The 23,893-nt window shown below is 41.3% G+C and overlaps 1 protein-coding gene across 6 annotated transcripts in view; it reads left to right on the top strand.

Moving 5' to 3' along the window:
• LOC148350073 (uncharacterized) overlaps positions 1-23,893 on the top strand; it is a 407,697-nt gene that overhangs the window by 136,688 nt on the left and 247,116 nt on the right. For all 6 annotated transcript variants that reach the window (XR_015847080.1, XM_088319758.1, XM_088319757.1 and 3 more), the window contains one exon: positions 12,447-12,579. Coding sequence is in view for 5 of the 6 variants with exons in the window: in XM_088319758.1 (XP_088175884.1) it covers positions 12,486-12,579 (94 nt within the window). In the remaining variant the exon portion in view is untranslated. The remainder of the gene's footprint in view (positions 1-12,446; positions 12,580-23,893) is intronic.

Here is a 23,893-nt window from a genome sequence, read left to right as displayed (position 1 = left end):
GGAAGCGCGGGGGGTGGGGGGCAATGGCGGCGACGGGGGGTCCTAAAGTGCTGAAGAGATCGTACTGGCATGGTGGCCAGGGGCCTTTCCGCTCAACGGGCGCCGCTACCTCTCTACTGTGACGAGCTGTGTGCTGCTGGTGCTCCCAAGCTTGTTCGCGTGTTTGTTTGGCATCCACCACCGCTGGATTCATCTCTGGTTTTGTGTCCTTGTGGGAAAGATGTGTTTGTTTTACACATAGGCAGCAGTGCTGTTTGGCTAGTAAAAGTGATATTTTCGTCACTTTTTGTCCAATCAATACCAGTTAGGGTGCTCAACATTTAATAGATGAAATTACTTCAGATAAAACACACAAAAAATAAATATTTAAAAAAAATATAGGGCACAGATCTTGTAGTGATCCTACCCACAATCGTTCAGATCTGTTGGAAGGTATTTCACATGATGGGGTACTCCAGAAAGTTGACCGACTTGGTTCATATCTTCTAGAGCTGTGATGCCATTGCAAGAAAACAAGGCTCCTAACAATGGCGAGTCTCATTGAAGCAACATGAAGAAGTTCAGAAAGAGACTGCAGTCGTAGTAAACCGAGATTGCATACCACTCTTTTCTGCGTGAAATCAGAACTTTGCTTACTGTGTCACTGAGTGACATGTGACTGTTTTGTCCGAGTTTTCGATCTCCAAAAGCTTTGTGAGGTTTAAGTTTACCTGTGAGTTTACCTTTTGAGTCACATCATAAACCAAGTCCATACACCTATTACTAACCAGGCATGGGTCGCTGGGGAAACCCAGACCTCCTTGTTCCTGGCTACTTCAGCTAGCTCATCCATTGAGGTCTTAAGGTCTTCCCTGGTCAGCTGAGATACATTGTCTCTCCAGCTTGTCCTGGGTCATCCTCCTGCTGGTGGGACATACCTGAAACAGGTATGTTATTAGGAAACCCAAACTTCCCTGTCAACACCCACTTCCTCCAATTTATTTGATTGGATACTGATGTGTGACCAGGCCAGCTGAAAGACGTACCCTTGCCAGCTTCTCCTGGGTTATCCTCCTGCTGGCGGGACATACCTGAAACACCTCGACAGAGAGTGGTCTAGGAAACCCAAACCTCTCAGTCAACAGTGACTTCTTCCAATTCTTCCGATTGGATCCTGATGTGTTACCAGGCCAGCCGAGAGATGTACCCTTGCAGGCTTCTCCTGGGTAATCCTTCTGCTGGTGGGTCATACCTGAAAACCCCTCACCAGGGAGGCATTCAGCAAACCAAAACCTCTCCGTCCTCAACCAATCCACTTCATCAGATTGGATCATGATGTGTTCTCATGCCAGGTGATAGACATAGTCTCTCCACTATGTCCAGATTTGTCCTTCTGCTGGTTAGAAATGTCTGAAACTCCTCATCAGGGTGATGCCCAAGCCAGCTTATTTGGCTTCTCTAAACGCAGAGAACCACGGACTACTCTGAGTCCTTCCCTGATGACCAAGCTTCTAAGCCTATGATTCTGACCAAATGTGGTTATAAGAATTAAACATGGATAATGACGGCATATTCTCTGTGTTTTCAGGATCTAATGAAGTTATTTCCCTTCGTAGCTTCTAGTATCCTATAGTTGTCAGGTATTGTGTGCTCCCAGAACCAGAGCCTAGAACAGGAGACTGCATCCTGCTGTATTTGTATGCTTTGCAACTGTGGCTCACACTTCCTGAGCACCAGCAATCGGCTCAAGCTGTTGGAACATTCAAACGTGGCTGGAACACTTTGTTCAAATATTTGTCCTTGTCGTCATCTGGCTTTTATTTACCGATTTAACGTTGATGTGTCCTGCCCCAATTTATTTTTCATTTTTCGCTTTTATATGTGTTTAATGTTGTTTTTTTTTTAATTTCATTTGTATTTTTTGTACCAAGGTAAAGTACATTGAAATATGAATTATTTTTAAAATGACCTTCAACATTTTTTGCAAATACAATGACGTTTAGCCTTTTACACCATGAACCAATATCACATCAGTCTACCTCCTGATCCTCCCGACCCAGGTTGTGTAAAACAAGACTTTTTCGCCCAATAATTGCAAAGTTTTCGAATGGATTCTTGAGCGGATATGTAAAGTTAAGGCTGCGTATTAGACAGGATCAGCCTTAATTTCCTGCACGGTAAGATGTTTTCAGTCCTAGGTGGAAATGAGCAGTATTCCGAAGGCTAGAAATGTCAACACATCCGGGATTAAGCCCCTTTCCCCACATATGAGCAACTATGCTCTCCTTCTCGGGAAGAAATCTCGCCGTCTGTTTTCTTTTCCACCGCGCGGAAAGCTCAGTGTTACGGTACATCCTCGTTCATGAGTGAATCCGTATGTGAGAAGTTAAAATAAATGATTAAATACGCTTGTTGATGTTGAGAGAAAACAAAACTAGCTTGTTTTAACTGGGTGACAAAATTCTACAAAACCGCTAAACCCACTCTCCAGACAAAAGCTAAATCCTCAGCGCATTATAGATTTCTGTCTGACATTTTAGGATTTAATGAAGTTCATGAAATAATAATGCCATAGTCTGTGTCTCATATCAACAAATATACCACTTCACCTTTTTCCTTACTGCAGTTACTTCAGATCGTTGAGGCTCATTTTGACCATCATTTTTTGTAGATAATGATTTCAAAATAGAGTTGGTTATTTTGTAAACATGTCTCAAAATACTGCAAAAGAGAAGTCTGTGCAGTATTTACCTTCCGTGCAGAAAGCGCTGGGCAACATGACTTGACTTGGGGTTTTTGAGTTTTTCCTTGCCCTCATGTAGGTTTTAGATCAGGTGATGGTGTCATAACAGTCTGTGGTTTGCAATAATCTGTGGTCTGTGCAGCCCTTTGAGACTCTTTGTAACTAAGGGCTTTACAAATGAACATGATTTGAGGTTTTTGAGTTTTGTTTTGCTCTAATGTAGGTTTTAGATCAGGGGATGGTGTCATAACAGTCTGTGGTTTGCAATAATCTGTGGTCTGTGCAGCCCTTTGAGACTCTTTGTGATTAAGGGCTATACAAATAAACATGACTCGTAGCGTTCACACAGATCAAGTAGTATTTAGTTGGAAATGAAAGAAATGAAATGAAATGATCTGCATTTATATAGCGCTTTTCAAGTCAAGACTTCCCAAAGCGCTTTACAGTGTGCTTCACATTTCCATACAGCGGCCGTGCAGCCATGTAAGGCGCTAACCTGCATATAGGGGGTATTAGGGGTTCAGCGTCTTACCCAAGTATGTTTCTTGCACAATGTTGACTGCACCATGTTTACTGCTCACCTTGCACAATGCTGACTATCTTTTTTTGCACTATGACTATTTTTGCACCAAAGGCATATTGCACAAACCCTTACAATACCAAACTGTATGTAACATCCTATATGCCGACATTTCTTGTGTAAATTTTGCGTAAATTATAACTATAACCTTATCCTCCTTGTTTCATAACCTTATCTTCTCTGTTCCTTTATCTTCTTGGGTTTTTTACTTCACTGTGAATGTGTGACACTGGAGTGTCATGCCAATTTCGTTGTCACAATATGTTAACTCATTTTGTAACAATGACAATAAAGGTCTATTCTATTCTATTCCACATATAACACGGAGGAGCCGGGATTCGAACTGCGATCTCTTGATCCCAAGACGAGCGCTCTACCCGGATATCACCCAAAAATTGAATTGAGCTTTGCATGTGGAACCTAGCCTAAGACCTCTGCTTCGTCCTCGTTCTCTGCCATCCATGACTTAATATCTGAAATGTTTTTTAAAAGCGTAAATGTGGTATCGGAGATCTCTGCTCAGTTGTAGGACAAGTCCTCTGTACTTTTTTAACACTTTCCTCCTTGCCACCTTCCCTGTTTTCGGGGGGTGCGCAGAGGTTCGGGGTCGGGGTTAAGGGAGAGCACGGCGGCGCCGATGCAGTAAAGCGATTGTGATTTGTGCCGGCCGCCATCAGCGTCACTCCGCTCGGCTTGTCAGACCTCCGCAGCGTCAAGGGCGAGCGTTGTGGGACGGCTGTCACTAACAGTAATAGATATCATTTCAAAAGCGCCGCTCTCGCGTCTCGGTCGTGTCTGCCTCACGCCACCGGCCGGGCCCCTCCTCGCACATGCTCGGATGGACCCCGCCCGCATGCGCCGGCCTTAAATGTTCCGCGCAGCCGGACGATACGCAGACACGCACGGGTGGTTAAACTGCTAAATGTGTCGATGCGGTGGCGGAGGATTCCTCCAATCGTTCAGGCGAGGCGGATTTGGAAATGGTCTAGTCCGGCTTTTGATGGAGACAACACACGCATTACGCTGTGTGGGTCACATTGTGCCGCCACGCCAATCAGAGCCTCTCTAATGCCTCTAATGGCCATTAACAGCGCAGCCGGTGGTGCAAAGAATGTGACATCACACATGTCACACCGCATTAATTCCACTTTAAGTTGAGACGACTTCCAAGACAACCCCGCCAACTGTGATTATGTGTGCATATTTTGGTGTATGTGCTTTTACTGTATATTATAACATAAAAAAAAAAAACATGCTAGCCGTATGCGGAATTAGTGCCATAATTTTTTAAATGCTCTGCTTAAAGGTGACCATTTTTTGGTACTGATATTTGGGAATTTAACTTATATCTGTCTAAATCTAGTAGAGGTGTAAATCTAGTGAAAGCAAGACCTATTGTTGGTGATAGGAATGAGTGGAGAGGTGTTGTGAAAGGATACTTGGATGTTTGGGCGCGTTCTAAGGGATAGGCAGGGCACCTGTATGATGCAGCAGGGGTAAACCAATGAAAGCTGTCGGGCCCTGCTGTTGAAGAGAAGAGTGTGTTGTCACCCTGACCCGAGTGACATGGCCGCTTTCTTGTGTCCCGTTTCATCTGGAGGGACGAAAGCATGACCAACTTAGGTGCCGAGGTGCTTAACTTGTTTGGGCATTTGGGTTGGCCATGGTCCAAAGATTTTTGTGTGTGTTTTTTTGCAATTTTTTCCCTTTTTTAATTTCTTTGTTATTGTATGTGTTTGTCTTGCTGTCAGTCACCCCTCTTGAGGGATATGACTAAGGTAGATAGATAGATAGAACTTATATCTGTATTTTGGGTTTATTTAGGCTCAGATGCAGCCAAGCCTCTCCTTCCCTCTGTCCCGCATTCCACCTCCCTGTCTTGTGAGTGGATAAGCGACTGGGGTGGAGCCACTGAAGCTAGAAGTATAACGTTAGAGCGGAGTAAACCGCAGCAGCTCTGCTAACTACTCAATCCTGACATGCCTGTAAATTAAGACTGCTGGTAATATTAAGATTTTAAAAAGACAGCGGTAGAAAACCGCATTTGTGATTAAGATAGCGTAATAACCGTAGTTGTTTAAGGGAAGCACGTAGTGGTGGAGACTGATCTATTAGCTATTAACATAACATTAGTTTGTCAATCAAAAAAATCAGGGAGCTATATAGGTATTTGTACCTTTATTACGAGTTGCTTCTGAGCCTAATTTTATTTCATGCACTGTTAAGTTTTTGGTTTGAGTGAAAGATTAGTGTTATTTGTGTTAAAATTCTGATTTATTTACTGTAAAAAGTTTCAGAGAACTTTTAAAATTTTATATGAATTTAGAACAAATATCCTTTGTTTCTTTTCGCCAATTTCCAAGCTTTTACAGCATATTAATATCAGCCCCCTGTCAATACTAACTATCGGTATCAGCCCTGAAAAATGAGCTCTATTAACTAATTTAACTGACCTAGCATTAGGTGCAAAGGCTATAAATCATTGGTCCACACCATTTTCTTTACCAGAGACATGTTTATCATCTGACCATATTTTGTCAAAAATTAAACTTGTTCTCTAAAACGTTAATAAATATAATAATAATAACAATTGTAACATTCAAATTCATTACATTATTAATAACAATAATAATCATGAGTATAAATCCATTGAGTAGTTGCCTGCAGGATAGACCAAAATTGAATCGATGTAACGTAGCGCAATTGTGTCAGGATGCGGTGCGTTACCTTCCCCCAGAGGGCGCCAACCGTGTTTCGAACTGGACACACCTGAGTCCAATCACGCCTAATCCTCCTAGCCGACACCATTCTTGGTTGGATCATTGGCATTTCCATGCTATCATTGCGTCACTTACCATGTCATGTAAGATTTTGGTTTTTGTTTCCGTTTTCTTTGTGACTTTACCTTGCATTTTTTCAGTTCCAGATTTGGTTTTTGTTTCTTGTTTGGACATTTTTGTTGGTTGCTCTGTGACCACTTGTTGGTTTGGTACTGTGGTCCTAGTTTTGTAAATAAATACTAGGGCTGCACGATTATTCCTAATCTAATCGATATTGCAAAGTGACATAGTGCAATTGTGAAATCGCAAGACAGTGTTTTTTTTTCTCAAGTATTTATAGACCCTAACAAAGCTACCCAGAAGAGGGGGCTATACTTAATTTTGACCCAATTAACAAACCGTTAAAATTAACTGAAAGTCCCAATTCAAGACGTACCCAAAGAAAATTGAATGCAGTAGTTTAACCGTTTGGAGAATCTGGACGGTTTTGGTCCCTTTTCAAATAATCCATGCAAGTGTCCCTAAAATGGAGTCATCTAAATTAGAACACACAGAAATTTTTGTTCCCACCTGGATTTTTGCAATCACATGCCTGCAGATGATTGTAGCATGGGCAGTAGCATGAAGCCTTACTTGGTCCCAGGTCATCGTTGATCATAATCTGAAAAACTAAACATTAATATTTTACACGTTTTTCTAACTGTATGTCTAAGTATTTTCAAAAGCGGCCATTTGGAAACTCCAAAAGGACCAGTGACTGGTGAAATCATACCGACACATCCTTATTCTCAACAGTCTGATGGCCCTGTCACTATCATCAACCCTTGGATGCATACGTCAGATCAAAAATGAGTTGTTATTCTTCCAAATTCTTTACAATTTTTGAAAAAGTTATAATATTGTCATATTCCAGTTATTCTTCATAAAAACGTGTTCATGACATGATGCCATTAGTATTTTTATTATTTTCACAGTAATTTTCTCCCCACTCATGGACGAGTGTAGGTCATGCATCCAAGGGTTGAGTCCTAGCTAAAAACAGAACTAGCACAAAAAATGCTTTTAAAATTGAAAATTTCATCAAAATCAAGATTCGTTTTTCTGTAAAAATGTTGCAACCCTAATACAGTGTTTTTCAACCCTTTTTGAACCAAGGTACATATTTATTTATAAAAAAGTTCCGAGGCCTACCGTCTGTCGAAAATGTTTGAAAGTGAAGTTATGTTCAATGTTTCACTGCACTACCGCATCAGCAGATAATTAGTATATAAAAAGAAGAAAATAATACATAAAATAAAAAAGTGATGTGCTTTGTTTTAATTTTTTACAGTCCAATCTTAAATCGCTTTGTTAAATTATTAAATGCACCATGCTACCTCATAAGCAGATAATTAGTATATAAAAAGTATCTAAAAATCTACTGCCACCTACTGATATGGATGACTATTACAGTTCCTCGTCTGAAGATAGCAAAAATACTGAATAATGGCCTGATTTTTTGAAAGGATAAAATTGGTCAAATTCCAGCGGCACACTAGTGTGCCCGGCACACTGGCTGAAAAACATGTTGGGAATTAAATATTAAAATGTATCGTTTACCAAATTTTTCAAATTAGTTATCTGACTCCATTAACCAAACACAACTTACATTCACCCAACAATGCGCGCTTGTTTCTTGATGGAAAAGTTGAATAAGAATAGCCGACATTTTCGATCGGGGCAGATTTAATTTCATTAGCAATTTAACTAAGTGAACTCCATCGAATATGGCCGAATGAGTCGAATTAGTGTCGTCGGAGTCTCTGGCAAGCCTTCTCTCAAGTCCTCTAGCTTTCTCCTCTCGGCCCACTTCTCCCCGCAAGATGGCGTCTCGACTCCTCTCATGGGCGTGCCAAGGAAGCCCCCCCTGGGCGTCGCGATGTCTGGCAAACTCAAAACAACACCGAGCGTTTCTACGTCATCAGGGCCTTGTTCTCAAAACATCGCCTGCCGTCCTCCGTCAAAGTCCTGTTATCAAATTCTCTTGTCAAAATATTCTGCATTTGGAACAGAGTGACCTGTCATTGAACTATAGCCCACTCGGTGAAAATCTTCATTGCACTCAATAAATATAGCTTGTATTCAATAGTATAAAATCTTTTATAGTTAAATGTATAAAATCCTTCAAACACTGCCCTAATAAATACCGTCCTTGTTTTGAGCACCCCTGCCTCCAGTTCCCGCCTCCCCCACATGGGTCCATATCCTTCAAAGATTGACCCAACCACCAAAGGACCCAGCAGAAAAAGTGTAAACACGCCATCCAAGTCTGGATTTGAACGTGTATCAGCAGGTCCGACCGACGTGCAAACATACGAACGGTCTCCGTCATTGTGTCGGTGCAGGTGCTGGCGACTCGGCCATTAGTCTGTGTGCATTGGGTTTAGCCTACGCGCACAAAAGCACACACAACACGCGATGTGTTTCACACCCTAAACCGCAGCGCTAACTATAGCTCGCGACTGGCGCTTTAGTGCTTTAATTTGGCTCCGGGGTTGCACCTGCCCCGGGCGTCCATTTCTTTTCATGGTTTTGTGTTTGCACGTTGATGATCTTTGTGCCGGCGGGGCGCGTCCCGCCTTCTAAAGGCCCCGGCTTGCTTTATGTTTTGCTAATGACGCGATTAAGATGTGCAGCATTGTCCGTACGCACCGGCCGTGTTTGGCAACATCGGGTTCCCCGTGTGACGAGGGTTTATTAGATTTTTGATGGATGGGAATGGAACATTTTGAACAGTATTAAAGGTGGTGTCTGTAACTTCAAAATATTGGACTCTCCTGGCTGAAATCGTCATTGCAGCCTCTGTCGAGCCCCTTTTGTTGCGCGTGCTGGTATGTGAAATTCTTTGAAGCGTTTCAATAAACTCTTTTTTTGGGGGGGAGGGGTTTTGGATGGCATTTGGACTGTTTTTGAAATGATGCATTTCTTACTTTCACCATTTTCATCCTAGAATAAAAGAAGACCACAACCACACACGTGAAATCTTTCTCCTCCCTACCACCGCTTCCCCTCCTGCGTAATAAACTCCATGGCCGGATCACCGATGATAAAAGCAGATAGGTGCACCGGAAAACAATCATAAAGGCTCTTTGTATTCAGTTTGGCATTGCTAATACATACTTGAGAAAATATCTAATTTTAAACTAAATACACTTCAAACTACACATCCCACATCTAAAGCAGGTTGCTCTCATAGGCACCAGGGGATCTCATAAGAACACCAAAGTAGCCCGCAAACTAGTTCTGGAAATAGCTTACCCGTGTTGGATCATTATGATTTCCTAGAACATTTTATTAAATCTTTGACATGATCAGTGTCTTGAACAGGGTTTGTACAGTTGCTGGAAAAACTTGAAAATGCTTGAATTTTAATGTTTTGTTATGGATAAAAAGGTGCTTTAATTTTTGGTAAAGTGCTTGTAAATGCTTCAAATTGTTACCATGTTTCGCAACAAGTTCGTTTAAAAATGATGCTATGCTTTTGCAATCTTCTCCCCTAACGATTAACTGCAACTGGCATTAGTATGTATGGCATCGTGCTATGAAGGGTCATCGCCCCCTACGAGTCTTGCCGGATTTAACCGGTGCATAAATAGTGTGATAATGATATAAAACCAAATTGCTATTCATGTATCGTCTGTAACTAGACTGCTTTACTGGATAGGATCCGGCACTCACCACTCCGTGATCCGGGTTCAATTCCTGTTGCATCCAAAGTTATGCAATGGTGACCAACCATTCATATCCCTAGCGGCCTGGTGGTTAGGATTCGGTGCTCTTACCATTGCCATCCGGTTCGAGACCCGTTGCCTCTATTGTTTTTGCGGTCAACAGTAAAATGTATTCACAAATTTATAATTGCACAAATATGGTTACGCATTTCTAATTTTGTCTGCATACAAAGCGCACCGGATTATAAGGAACACGTTTTTTCTGGCCATTTTGGGGTTTTCGGGTGTGCCTTTTGGACCGAAAAATTAGGTACATGATTACTGCAATGAGGATCGTCGCTGTCTTGGACTCCTTGAATGATTTTACATGCCATATTTTCCTGACTATAAATCGCAATAGCTAAAATGCATTATCAAGAAGAAAAAATAATGTCTAAGACGCACCTAGAGTATACGTTTTTTGAGGGAAATGTATTTGATAAAACACCAAACACACAAAAGTCATCTTGAAAGGCAATTTTAAATAAAACATGGAAAACAACAGACTGAATAATTGTACAGTATACTAACATTACATGATTGACATGCCTGGTAATGTTAATAACAACGGAACATATTGGGACTTATTCAGATAACTCTAGCCTAAAGAACATGTTTACCAAAATATCAACTTTCCTCCAAGTCACTAAATCCAATAAAATATTCATCCTTGGTGTCACTTTCACCAGTAAACAACTCCCCCAACTCAGAAGGTAGACGATAAGCTGTTTTTTTCTGACTTATGCTCACCTCCAAACTTTCTTTCCTCTGCTTGTTTTTGGCTGCATATTTCACTATTTGTAGCTTGTGATCTGCTGAATATGATTTTTATCATTCCGTGCTCAGTTGTTTTTGAAAATGACTGTTGTCGTGCTGAAAAGTTTTTCCCCACAACAGGTGGAAATCATCAACACAGGCCTAGAGTGCCCTCTTGCGATTTAGTCTGAAAATAACATGTGAAATGATGTAATAAAAAAAAAACTCAATCGTATAATAATGTGTTAATCATTTCACATATAGAGTATAACTGTGGGAAAAAAATTACTATGTTTATTGTTACTATTCTTGGAATTTAACTATCAAAAAGTACCGTTTACCAAATTGTTCGAATTAGTTATCTGACTCCATTAACCAAACACAACCTACATTCATCCAACAATTATGCGCGCTCGTTTCTTGAGAGAAAAATGACCAGGAAAGCCGACATTTCCACACGGGGCGGATGTTTATTTTTCGGAACAGAAGAACCAAGTGTACTCCATCGGCTACGGCTGAAGTGACGTTGAAATGTGTTTGGGAAGCCTTCTTCTAAACTTCTTTAGCTTTCTCTTATTGGCTCACGTCTCCCCGCAAGATGGCGTCTCGGCTCCTCCCATGGGCATGCCAAGCAGTTGTTTCTTCAACAACAGCGCCTGTACTTCTGCGTCAGCAAATCCACGAGTCCTGTTATCAAAATTCCCTGGACAAAATATTATGCATTTTGAACAGCCTGCCCTGACATTGAACTAAAGCCCAGTCATGAATATCTATCGCATTAAACTCAATACATGTAATTTGTAATCAATCGTATAAAGTCCTTTATCGTCAAATGTATAAAATCCTTTACTATTGACCATGTTATGTGTATCATTACCCAATGCAACATCTCTTGCAGCCTCTTTGTCGAGGTTTCTTATTTTCCTCATTTCTCTTATTGGCTCACGTCCCCCCGCAAGATGGCGTCTCGGCTCCTCCCATGGGCATGCCAAGCAGTTGTTTGCGCACCTTGAGGTCTGGCTCTCCCACAACAGCGCCTGTCGTCCTGTGCCAGCAAATCCACGAGTCCTGTTATCAAAATTCCCTTGACAAAATAGTATGCATTTCGAACAGCCTGCCCTGACATTGAACTAAAGCCCAGTCAATGAATATCTATCGCAATTAACTCAATACATGTAATTTGTAGTCAATCGTATAAAGTCCTTTATAGTCCAATGTATAAAATCCTTTACTATTGCCCATGTTATGTGTATCATTACCCAATGCAACATCTATTGCAGCCTCTTTCTTGAGGTTTCTTATTTTCCCCATGTCGAAGATTTTGAATTTTTCCTCGGATGTGACTTGACTTGACCAATTATGGTACGACAATACTCGATAGTCTGTGATTTTTCAAACCCTCGTAGGAATCCATTAAACGAGGTCACCAAAATCCATGAGACGTACAACAAGAGCGGAGTAGAAAGATGAACACCGAGCTGACAAAAAATGCTTAGCGCACTGTGCCACTTTGCCTAAGCCCGACACCACCGAACAAGTCGCAAACCCCCCCGTCCTCTCCCCTCCCCGTGCTCTCGTCAGCTAATTATCCGGAATTAGAATCTTCTTTCACACCAGCGGTGTCAGGCCGCCTTAGCTTGATCTGTCAAGGCCCCGTCATGACTGGGTGCTAAACTCGCGACAGTTGACGAGTGCGAAGGGCCACAAAGCTAATTGCAAGTGAAAAGCTGGACAGCACGCTTGGCATGGGGGGGGGGGTTACAGGACAAAGGGGGGGTGAGGGTGTTGAGGCCAGTGTTGTGTTTGAGTCTTTTATCGGGTTTGAGGAGAGAAGAATGAAAGACGTTTGTGTTTTGCAGGTGGCAAGAGGAAGATGGACACCCGGGAGGGATGAATGCATGGAGGGAGGCGGGGGCGAGAGACTCCTGAAGGCGTCTCGCGCTGCCCCAGAAAAGAAGAAGAAGAAGAAGAAGCCATGTGTGAAGAAAACAGGTAGGTGTGATGGAGGGACAGCAGCAAATTCTTTCTTTGGGGGCATGTCGGCCAGCATCTTTCTCATCAGTGCTGGTGGCCTGGCGCTACCTGTCTGTGTGTGTGTGTCTGTGTTTATGCATACATATTTAAATTTGGCTTGCTTGTCCGGTGTATTATTACAAGGCTTGAAGCCAGTGCATATTTTTCATGTTTAACCAAGAGTAATAGCGGAATCCAGTATATCATTTGCATTTTGAATACGCCGGGTATTATAAATAAAAACATAAAATTTGCACAGTTGTATTTAGTAAGTAATCACAATTAAGGGTGTGTCTTAGGCAAATGCAGCCTAACGGCGCCCATCCTGCTCCAGTCAGTTTGTTTGGGTAGGGGGTTTCCTTCCTCACATGAAACAGATAGTACTGGTTTCCATGGTAGCAGGGAAAGCATTCTCATCTCACTTCGATACAGCACCTACATCATTTGGTCGCTGTTGTTTTTTGATGTAAAGCGTCATCCTGCTCTTCAGGGATGGTAGGCAATGGCGTGTGAGGTGAGGGACTATTTTTTTTCCGAAATGATAAGTATCCGCTTATGTTTCATCCATCCATCCATTATTCATACCGCTTATCCTCAGTAGGGTCGCGGGGGTGCTGGAGCCCATCCCAGCAATTTTCGGGCAGTGGGCAGGGGACACCCTGACTGGTTTGCCAGCCAGTTGCAGGGCACAAAGGGACAGAATTTGCTCGCTCATTCACACCTAGGGACAATTTGGATTGGCCAATTTACCTGAAATGCATCTTTTTGGAATGTGGGAGGAAACTGGAGTGCCCGGAGGAAACCCACGCAAGCACGGGGAAAACCTGCAAACTCCACATAGGCGGTTCGATCTCATGACTTCAGAAGTGTCGCACACGCGTTAACCACGTGCTGCCCTTTATGTTTCATATACTTGTATAATATTAAATTCCATTAGACATATATATGTACTAGTAAAGGAAAGAACAAATATTTATCTTTGGTTTGATGTGACCTGAGCTGGTCAAGTGAAGTTGCGGGTGGATGGAGGGGGGAGTATAACGCACATTCTTTGAACCTACAGATTATTGTTATTTGTCTAAAAGTTTTCGTGTAGTGCTATTTTTGTAGTATTCCTGTATAAATTGTTTTGTAGTTCAGTGGTACCTCTACTTATGAATTTAATACGTCCTGGGAGTAGCTTCGTAACATGAAAACTTCCCAAGTAGAGACACATTTTCAATGTAGATGCGCTAATCCGTTCCAAGGCCGCAAAAGTGCGGTATGAATTCTTTTTTGATAAACCATAAAGGACCACCAGTAAATGAAACAATTCATGTTATAAATAGATCACAATAAACATAAAGCGAGAGGCACATCATGTGAAAAATAAATAAATAAATAAATAAAAGAATAAATATATTTATATATATTGTGAGCCAGACATTAAAATGAGCAATATCCCAGTTTTTCAAGAATTTTTTTAGGGGATTAATTTTCACAAATTCCATGACTTCAATTTTGCAAAAATGATTAAATGATGACTCCTCCTCCTCACTATCTTACCGAAACCCCTCCTCCTCCTCGTTTCCGAACTGCGAACTGTGTTGGTGACACGAAGAGCATGCTGGGTGCACACATGCACACTGGTTTGCCAGGCAGATTCGAAGAGATAGCCAGTCTGTTCACGTTTGGCAAACTCTGGGAGCGGCTAATAGCAGCGCGTACTGTACTGTATTATTGACTTCCTATCTTGAAAAGCCTTTGTAACTTGAGGCAATATTTTTCTGTACAGGAACCTCAAACTTTTGCATGTAGAGACATTCGTAAGTGTTTCCAGAGTAGTTTATTTTGTAGAATTTCTGTAATTTGCCTTATTAACATAGTAGTATTTTTGTTGTATTTATCAATTATTGTTGTAATATTACTGTAGCTGTTTTTTGTAGTATTTCTGTATTATTTATACGGTATTTTTTTCCTTTCAGACTGAAAGCAAAATGTACTAGGTCCCTGTTTTAAGCGTTAAATTTGAGATTTAGTATGATAGTCACTTTTTAGTATTGCTGTGGTAGTAATTTTGTTGTGGACACAAAAAGACAATGTGAACAAAGTTTGCACCAAGAACATTTTTCATTAATAGTACTTTATTTACTATTGTGTATATATATATATATATATATATATATATATATATATCGTAATTCTTTTTGGACCATTTTAGTCTAGTGGCCCAGATGATAAAGACTGGCATGTGGCCCGCAGGCCGTAGTCCGCCCACCCCTGCTCTATAATACATTTCTCTCTATATATACAATTGTGCTTACTTGTACTTACGTTTATGATGTTTTTTTCCACTCATCCGCGTTCACATCTTAGGTTAAACGTTTCCTCGCCCGGCCAAAGGAAGTGTGTTTGTGGCACGGATGCAGGATGAGGCATGATGGGAACTCGTCACCTGTCTCTTTAGGGCATCTGCATGTGCGAGGGTGTCACACTTCACTTTGCCGTCACTCGCCACACTCGAAATCTTTTCAAAACGCATTTGACGTATTGCCATAAGCTCGGAAAACGGAATAATGAACAACTCTGGGACAAAGTGACGAGTTAGATGACCTCAGTCAAGGTTCCAATTCTGTCCGTCCCAATAGGAAGAAAATGAAGAGCCAACATTTTTTATCTTTTAAGATGAATACGTAGATTAAGATACTAACAGGGTTTGTACAGGTGCTGCAAATCCTTACTAATGCTTGTATTTTAATGTTGTGTTTTCAAGGTTTGTAAGGTGCTTGAATTTTGGGTGAATTGCTTGTAAATGCTTGAAATTGTTGCCATATTTGACCACTAGTCTGCTTTAAATTGACCTGCTTGATGGTGGCTGCGATTTGCCATTGCATTTCTTACCTTGTGATGAACAGCTGCTGGCATTCATTTGTATGGCATTGTGCTTTAAGGCGTCAGTGCACCCTGCGCGACATGTGCATGCTACACCTAAACAGGGCACTATGAAGGGTGTACAGACGCCCCCTTACTTACCCTATTTGACTTACGAATAACGGTAGATATAAACATTATTTTCAGGATGTCGAATAATATCCGGACATTGCTTTAAGTTAGATTTTGTGTTGTGTGCATCTCTTTCTGAGTAGAGGACATTCCTGTAGTGCTTCTTTCTGCCACTACCGGCGTGTGGCGCTGTGAGAAGTCAGCCAGCATGCACCGTGAAAAAGAAATCTGGCTTCCTCTTCCTTGATCGTGTGTAAACACACTATACTGTATCTCTTCCACGCTCTTAACTTTGACATTTTTTAATATCTCGTGCATCCATTTAATATGGTTGGTGCAAAGTGTAAAGAAGAGGCGAGCCGTTTCTTTTGAAATGAAAGTGGAATAAGGAAGTTTGATGCGGTTGAGAAAATGGTTGGATCGCTTTTTTTCAAACACTTTTTACCACAGAGGAGGACGTTGTTTAACTCTTGAAGCCCATCTTCCAAAAGTAAGTTAAACGCAACTTTATTTATCTTAAAGAGCATATTATTTTATGACGTTTTTTTTTTAGTCCAAAACAATACAGGTAACTTATACAAGCCTTAAACATACTTCTATAAACCTTAAACATACAAAATATAACACTGAAGCAACTTACCAACGAATTAAACTTACGAACGATCGTCCATCTTGCCACAGTAGGGCAGGGTCTAATATGTATCAATTATGGACATTTCTAGTGTGCCATGCATAAAATGAAGGTAGCGTTTCCCAGTGCTTATTTATAACTGTTCTTCCTGCAACTGAAAATGTAAACTACATATTACTTTTGTCTACCCAACTCCTATACAAGGAGAGATTTGTCTCAAAAATAAATATATTCACGATTTAGGAAAGGTATTGGAGAGTCCGTTATAAATGCTTGAATTTGGCCATGAAAAACATATACGAACCCTGTTCTAGAAATATTGGCGTTTCTCGCAAAGAAACAAATATTTTGCGTCTGTGGTCACGACTCATCTGTCGTTGCACCTAGAATATAACGCGCACCCTAATTTGGGGTTTGGAAAAAAAAAATAGTGTTATACACAAATAAATACGGTAAGCATTGATTCGGAAAATTGATTTATTGAGGTATTTCCTGAATACTGTGCTTTTTTAAATGTTATTCTAACAAGCGTGAACAGAAGGCTAGAAAAATAGACAAGTCGATTTTGTTTGACAGCACTCACAGATTTCGCTTCTGCGGCTGGCCATTTTCTCTTTTTTTCTGAGGGCGAGGGGGGGATAAAATGACGTCTATTCCTCCGCTCCAAAACGGTGCCGGTGCTCGGCACTAATACATTGTTATGTTACTGATTAAACCCTTTCCCTTGTAAATCCGGCGGAGCTGTTGACCTTCCATTTATGCGTTTTCCGCCCGAGCTAAAGAGGCAGACGGCGCGATTCAGCAGTCAGCCCACAGCCTCCACTCCAGCTCTACTTTGGAGCACTTGAGGACTGGAAACAGCTTTTCTGCAGCTCGCCTCCATTTGCCTTGATTAGGCCTCGGCCGGGGAAAGTCCGCGCCGAATGGGCCAGGAAGCTGTTTGGAATTGGACGTTGTTCCGCCTTCAACCCCCCCACCCGGCTTCTCACAAAAGGGCCCAATCTCCCGTTGCCTTTGAACCCGTGTTTGGAAATGAAAGACATGTCCAATGGAGGTTCTTTTCTTTTCTTATTCTTCTCTTTAAGCGTACAGAGCGAACTGGAGGAGGGGTTGGTTCATGGGGGGGAGGATGAGAAGAGCTATACAGCCCCATTTTCACTTATGCTCCTCGGTTTTCTTCCGGCCTTGAGCCGGCATGGAGGAAAAGCCAGATTTCTGTTAGGGGAGAAAAAAAAATTCCTGGGGTTGGCAGAGGAGGAGGAGGGGATGTATTAAAAAAGGATGAGAAAGAGGGTTTTCTGGAGCCAGCTGCTGGAGAGGTTAGTTGGAGATTTCCAACCATTAACCCCGAGCCCAGCCAGCCTGGCCACTTGAGGCAGACAAGGGCCCGGCCGGGCCAGGCCGGAACCCCTTAATAAAGGGGCCGTTAGGGGAGGGGGCAGCTTGATCTCGCAGGGAAATTGTTTACAAGTGGGGACCCTCAACTCCACAATAGCGGAGAACACAAGAGAAGGAGAAAGAGCGAAATAGTTGAGTGAACGAGTGAAACAAATCTTCCAAAGCGCAGGGGCCAAAAGTGAAAGAGCGGCGAGCCAGAGTGATTAAGGACGGACCAATGGGGGGGCTTCTAGCGGGTGCTGTGGAAGGGAGTTTGCAGAGAAGGGGGGGGCGGTGATTTTGACACAATAAGTGGAGGGCCTATTGGGACGGGGATTCGGGAGGAGGGGGGTTTGGGGGGGCTCTCGTCCTCTTTTCAAAGGCAGGATAAACAAGGAAATGAGTCTGTAATCATTTCCAGAGATTGCCTTCCTCCTTCGCGGCTCCTCTCGGGCTCCTCGGCCGGCCCGTGTTCATTAGCGGTCCGATTAAAGGCTTTTCTATTTATTTTTGCAATGTCCGTCGGACAGGGAGCCAATCTCCAAAGTCGGGGCCCACTCGGCACCGCCCCCCTTTCCACCGCACGGCTACTAAGAGCTTCAAATTAAGACGCATCCTGTCGGAAGAGATCATTCTGATTTCGGAGAAGTGGTGGACTAAGTCTATTCTTAGGGGTGCGAATGAATCTTTTAAATAGATTTATCTTTTAGGGACTGTGTGTAATGTTTAGTGCCTCCTAGTGGTACAAAAAACTTTGAATAGTAGGTAAATATACACAAACTATCACACTGATGTTAATTTATATATAAAATCATACGCCTAGAATTGTGTATTTCTTATAAATAGTGGAATCCATACTCGGGTCAATGCCGTTTTGATGCTTGCTGTGGCACATTAGAAATATTACACACTGGGGCTTTAAGAGTGTGGAGCGTCATTTGAGGGTCTTTTTCAAAAAGATAAATATTTTCTGTTTACGATTCAGTTCAAAAAGCCCTCGTGCTTTATCTTTCTTTTAGCAAAGCTGTTTGGGGGAGACCACCTGACGAAGGAAGAATAGGGGAGGTGCTGGAAAATATCTTGCTCGTCCTCGCTGAGATTTTTTTGTATTTGTTAGGTTAGTACGAATATGGTTAAAGAGTTAATTGCTCATGCCAGCCAATATCAGTCTAAAAAAGTGAAAAACCTCTTTTTCCTGGTCTCTCTGTAGACAATTATTTTCCACTCGTGTGCCTTCCTAGTGTTTCTTGATAATTGCCAGCCTCATTTCCATGGTTATCATGTGTTGACCTCTCCTTTTAGCATCACTTCAAGCTTTGATACCCAAAACGAATAAATAAAGTACAAAATAATACATCAATGTCTTCATGAATCACACAAAAGACATTATGGGAGGTAGTTCAGCCAATAGATGATCAACATTTTCATGAGTTTGTGCAAAGAAACAATAGCTGACTCTTTCTCTCACTCTCTCTACCGGTAAATCGGCACGTCTGTAATACACATGCGCCAAAAAGACAACACTGACTTTTTAAAATATTCACTGGGTTTTCAATTTCTCTTCTCGCTCTCGCTCTCGCTCTCTCACGCTCTCTCTCGCTCTCTCTCGCTCGCTCTCGCTCTCTCTCGCTCGCTCTCGCTCTCGCTCTCGCTCTCTCACGCTCTCGCTTTCTCACGCTCTCTCACGCTCTCTGACTATCTCTCTTTCTCTCACTCTCTATTTATCGGTAAATTGGCACATCTGTAATAAACATGTGTCAAAAAGACTACATTGACTTTTTAAAAAAATATTTACTGGGTTTCAATTTGTTTTTTCTATCTCTGTCTTGCTCCATCTCCCAATCTCTCTCTCTCTCTCTCTCTCTCTCTCTCTCTCTGACTCTCGCTCTCCTTCTTTCACTCTCTATTTATCGGTAAATCGGCACGCCTGTAATAAACATGCGCTAAAAGACCGCAATGACTTTTTTCAAATATTGGCTTTCAATTTGTTTTTTCTCTCTGTCTCTCTCTCTCTTTCTCTCTCTCTCCTTTCTCTCTCTCTCCTTTCTCTCTCTGCAACTGTTTTCACCGGTATATCTGGTCGCCATTAACCAGGAAAACCGAGGGATCTTTGCAGTTGAATTTTGAAGAAAATCCCTGGTTTTCAGGGGCACGACCATAGCCACTTCCTAGGCCGAGAGACGTCCTTAATGGGTGTTAAATAGGTACAGTAAAAACTGCAAAAAATATTTTAAAACTCTGTAGATCCCACGTGTACCGTATTCGCTCTCCTCCCATTGGCGCATTGACTCAGGTCATGAATCAGCAGCCTTCTAAAAAGACCACAACCCTCCCTTTGCACCGCACCCTCGCAAGGGGTGAGACTGAGCCTAAGATTAAGGGAGAAAGGTGAATAAATCACCAAAGAAACAAGATGAAAAAAGTGACTAGAACATGCCCATAAAGGAGGGCCGAAGAGTCCCGGCGCGGGGCCTTCTCTCCCCCTGTCGGGAGGAAGTATTCTTTTTTCCCCCTTTTATTGGTTTCATATGACACGACAGAACCTTTTTAAGATGTTGTAGACGGGCTGATAAAAAGGCGTCTGCCCACCCCTGCATTAAGTGCCCCTGTGATCTCCGACATATTTATAGGCACTGTCTTGTGTCACATGGCTTCCATTTCTTCACTTGTTGGGGACCCCCTGTGGCTGCTTTTACAAGCACAGGTATGAAGGGGTCACGGGCACCCTGGCGGGGGCCCGGTCACGGCCCCCACCGGGAATTAAAAGCTCCACTTTGCCGTCAGATCTGCAAAAACGGGGCGGGGGATAAATATACATTCGCCAAATAAACTTGGATTTAAAGTTGTTTGAATTCCCTACATATTCATGGATTCATTTTTCTCTGTCTTTTATTGGATTCACGGTTGACTGTGCACCTCATAAATAATGTTTATGTGCGGGGTAGCGTTACATAGATCAGGTTGAAATTTTGTGTGTTTATGGCTGCACTTAGGATCTCAACATGGGTCAAAAATGGCATGGCTAGGAGGTTAATGAGTGTTTTTAAGTGATATCAATGTCGTTTATATAACAATTATTTTGTCTATTTTTACATTTAATGTGTTTTTCTGGTTAGAATTTTTTTTTCTTACCTAAAAATATAAATCAAAATTTGGGTGCTAATTATCCTGTATTATATTTGTGCAATTCAGATTCAGATTCAGATTCAGATCTACTTTATTGTCATTCTAGTACACGTGTATACAGAACGAAATGTCGATGCATCTGACCCCCACAGTTTCCTTGAATGTACAGATATAAATAAAGTTGTATTGTATTTTGGCTACGTATAGTATTTTACCATAGTGCCGATAGTGCAAGAAGAGTAGCTAACCAGATGTGCAAAATGGGCAGTCAGGTTAACAAGTCAGGTACACAGTAACATTAACACTGTAACAATAACGCTGTAATTACAATAGTGCAGAGAGCAATGTGCAAGGAGTGGCAAGCTATAAAAAACTGCCAGTAGTGCAAAAAGTCAGATTAGCAGCCGTTTAGATTTAAGTTAACTATATGTTAGATTGACCATTTAACAGTCTAATGGCCAGGGGGACTAGACTATTGCGGAGCCTGGTGGTCCTGCACCGCACACTGCAGTACCTCTTCCCAGAGGCTAGCAGAGTGAACAGATTAATTAGTTGAACATTATCATTGACCACAATCATTGGATGCAATGGGAATTGAACCCGAGTCACAGCGGTGAGCGCGCCATATCCTAAACCACTAGAACTTCAGTGATTTCCTTGACTTTCCATGGTACCAGAGACGTAAATGAGATAATGGACAAAACAGAACGGAACTGTCCTGAAAAATTAAAAAATGATGATAAAGAAAACGCTGGTGAGCCGGAGTCTCACATTAAAAGACATTAAATGAATGTGTTGTATTTTTCATGTTAGGATTGTGTTCATAGTTTACATCGTCAAATACATGTTTTTAATGATGGCCGCACGTATTCTACAACGTTTGTCACTTACAGTGATTTCTTTAAGCAGATAAAAAGTGAAACAATTCTTTTTAACAATTTTTAAATTAAAAATTCTCGACGCACGTTATACACTATTAAACGTGGTCAATAATTGTCATTGTTTAGGTACACACTTTACTAACCCCTTAACAATCCCGTAAACTTCGCCTAAAATTCCAATCCAAGACATACTCTAAGTAAATTGAACGCGATTCTTGAACTGTTTGGACTGTTTTGGTCTCTTTCAAAATGTAAGACACTGAAGTTTTGTCCCCAACTGAAATCATCACTGCAAGTGCTACTAACATTGAGTTGCTAAGTTAGAACACACAGAAATAGAAGGTTTTAGTCAAATTTGATCACAATCTAAAAAAACTAAACATTGTATTTTACACATTCTTCTAAAAGTGGCCGTTTACAGCTCTAAAACTTCTCCAAATGTGTATTTTACTTTGGCCAATTTTTAGACATTGTGAAAGAGTTGTAAATGTTTGATTTCTCTTTCCAGAAGTCAATCACTGATTGTGCACAATTTTGCGTGATAAAATGGATCCCAAGTTTATTTTCAGTCTTGATTTCAATACACATCTTAAATATACATACATTTATCCTCGGAATTTCATTGGCTAACCAGGGAGTCAATCCACATTTGAATCAGTCACTACTGGCTGATGATAATTGGAGCCAAAGTTATGCGTGCATTTTTTTCTTCTTCAATAAAGGCTATTGCAGGCCAAGGACTAAAAGAAAGCTTGCAATATGTCAGGAGTGATGTCAATCGAAAGGTCGTAGGTTAAAAGTTATATTGGAAATCATCTCAAGAGTTTGTTTACTTTTAAAAGTGAATTATGGGGTGAAACGAACGGATTACAACAATGATCGTCTAACTATGCAGGAATGCTTTTAGGAGTTCTTAACTTTGGGTATTATCGTGTGTTTTGGAGTAAATATTCGACACAGTTGGATTCATAAGTCTCTCGCGGATTTAAGAAGACCATGGTTGTGTACTTTGATCGAATGTGATGGCTGCAAGACGACGTCTTTGATGAGCTACGCTGGCTTTATAATTTCCGGTTATCTTGTTTTGGACTGATCGTGGTTTTTCTGTGATGAGTAGATTGCAAATTGGTCTTGATATCTTGAATTCCAAGAGTTTAAGCTTTTCAATGATACATTTCAGTGATGAGTGACATTGTGATGACACATCTTCCGTTAATATTTTGTGTATTTTGCTCAGCGTAAGAATCAATCAAAAGAAATAGTAGTATTTTGTTTGGGAAAAATTGTTTCAGTCAGGGTTCAGACGGGCACTTGAAATCCTTAAAAATGCTATAATGTTCATGTTGTGTTTTCAATGTTTGATACTTGCTTGAATTTTAGGTGAAGTATTTCTTATGCTTGAATTTGTTGCCATGTTTCTCAACAAGAAGCTTATAATAATGCCTACATTGTTCTTTGGTGACTTCGCTTTGCCATTGCATTTCTTCTTCCTACCTGACTAACTGCAGCTGGCATTAGTTTGTAAGGCATTTTCTTATGAAACGTCAAGTCATGTTTATTTATATAGCCCTAAATCACAAAGAGTCTCAAAGGGCTGCACAGACCACGGATTATTGCAAACCACAGACTATTATTACACCATCCCCTGATCTTAAACATACATGAAGGCAAGGAAAAACTCAAGATATCCATACTTCACCTAAACGGGGCACTATGAAACGTCGATTAGTGCAATGATTATCAATCAATTATGGACATAGAGGCTATTCAAAAAACGAAGGCAGCATTTCTCAGTGTATAATTTTAATAGGAAGAACATCCTGCAACTGAAAATGTAAGCTTGATTTTACCCAACACCTTTATGGGGAGGAATTTGTCCAAATATATTTACACATGTCATGTTCAGATCCACAAATATATTTGCCATTTACTCAAGAACTAAAAATCACGTTTTTGCTAAATGCACATGCAAGATCAAAAAGTCACATATTTATATTGAAGATACAGTCGCGGCTCTGCAAAATTCAAAATGTGCTAACCACTACACTATCGAAACACGTAGGTTGGATCCCTTAACCCCTTAACCATTTCCTGTGGTGTTTCTTGGGCAAGTACAGGCTGGTGGCGCCCATCCCTCTCCTCCAGGTCATCATGTGTTTCTCCCGGTCTCAAACCAGGGATCTTTCACGTGCTAGGCGAATGTGCAAACCACTGCACAACAAAAACATATTTCTGTTTTACTTTTGTATGATGACAATAAAACCTTTCATTACACTAGCTCAGGAGGTAGAGTGCT

Source organism: Urocampus carinirostris, chromosome 16 (genome assembly GCF_059441175.1).
Source record: "Urocampus carinirostris isolate Australia breed hairy pipefish chromosome 16, RoL_Ucar_1.0, whole genome shotgun sequence".
Taxonomy (NCBI): Eukaryota; Metazoa; Chordata; class Actinopteri; order Syngnathiformes; family Syngnathidae; genus Urocampus; species Urocampus carinirostris.
This window is presented reverse-complemented; position numbering and strand designations above follow the sequence as displayed.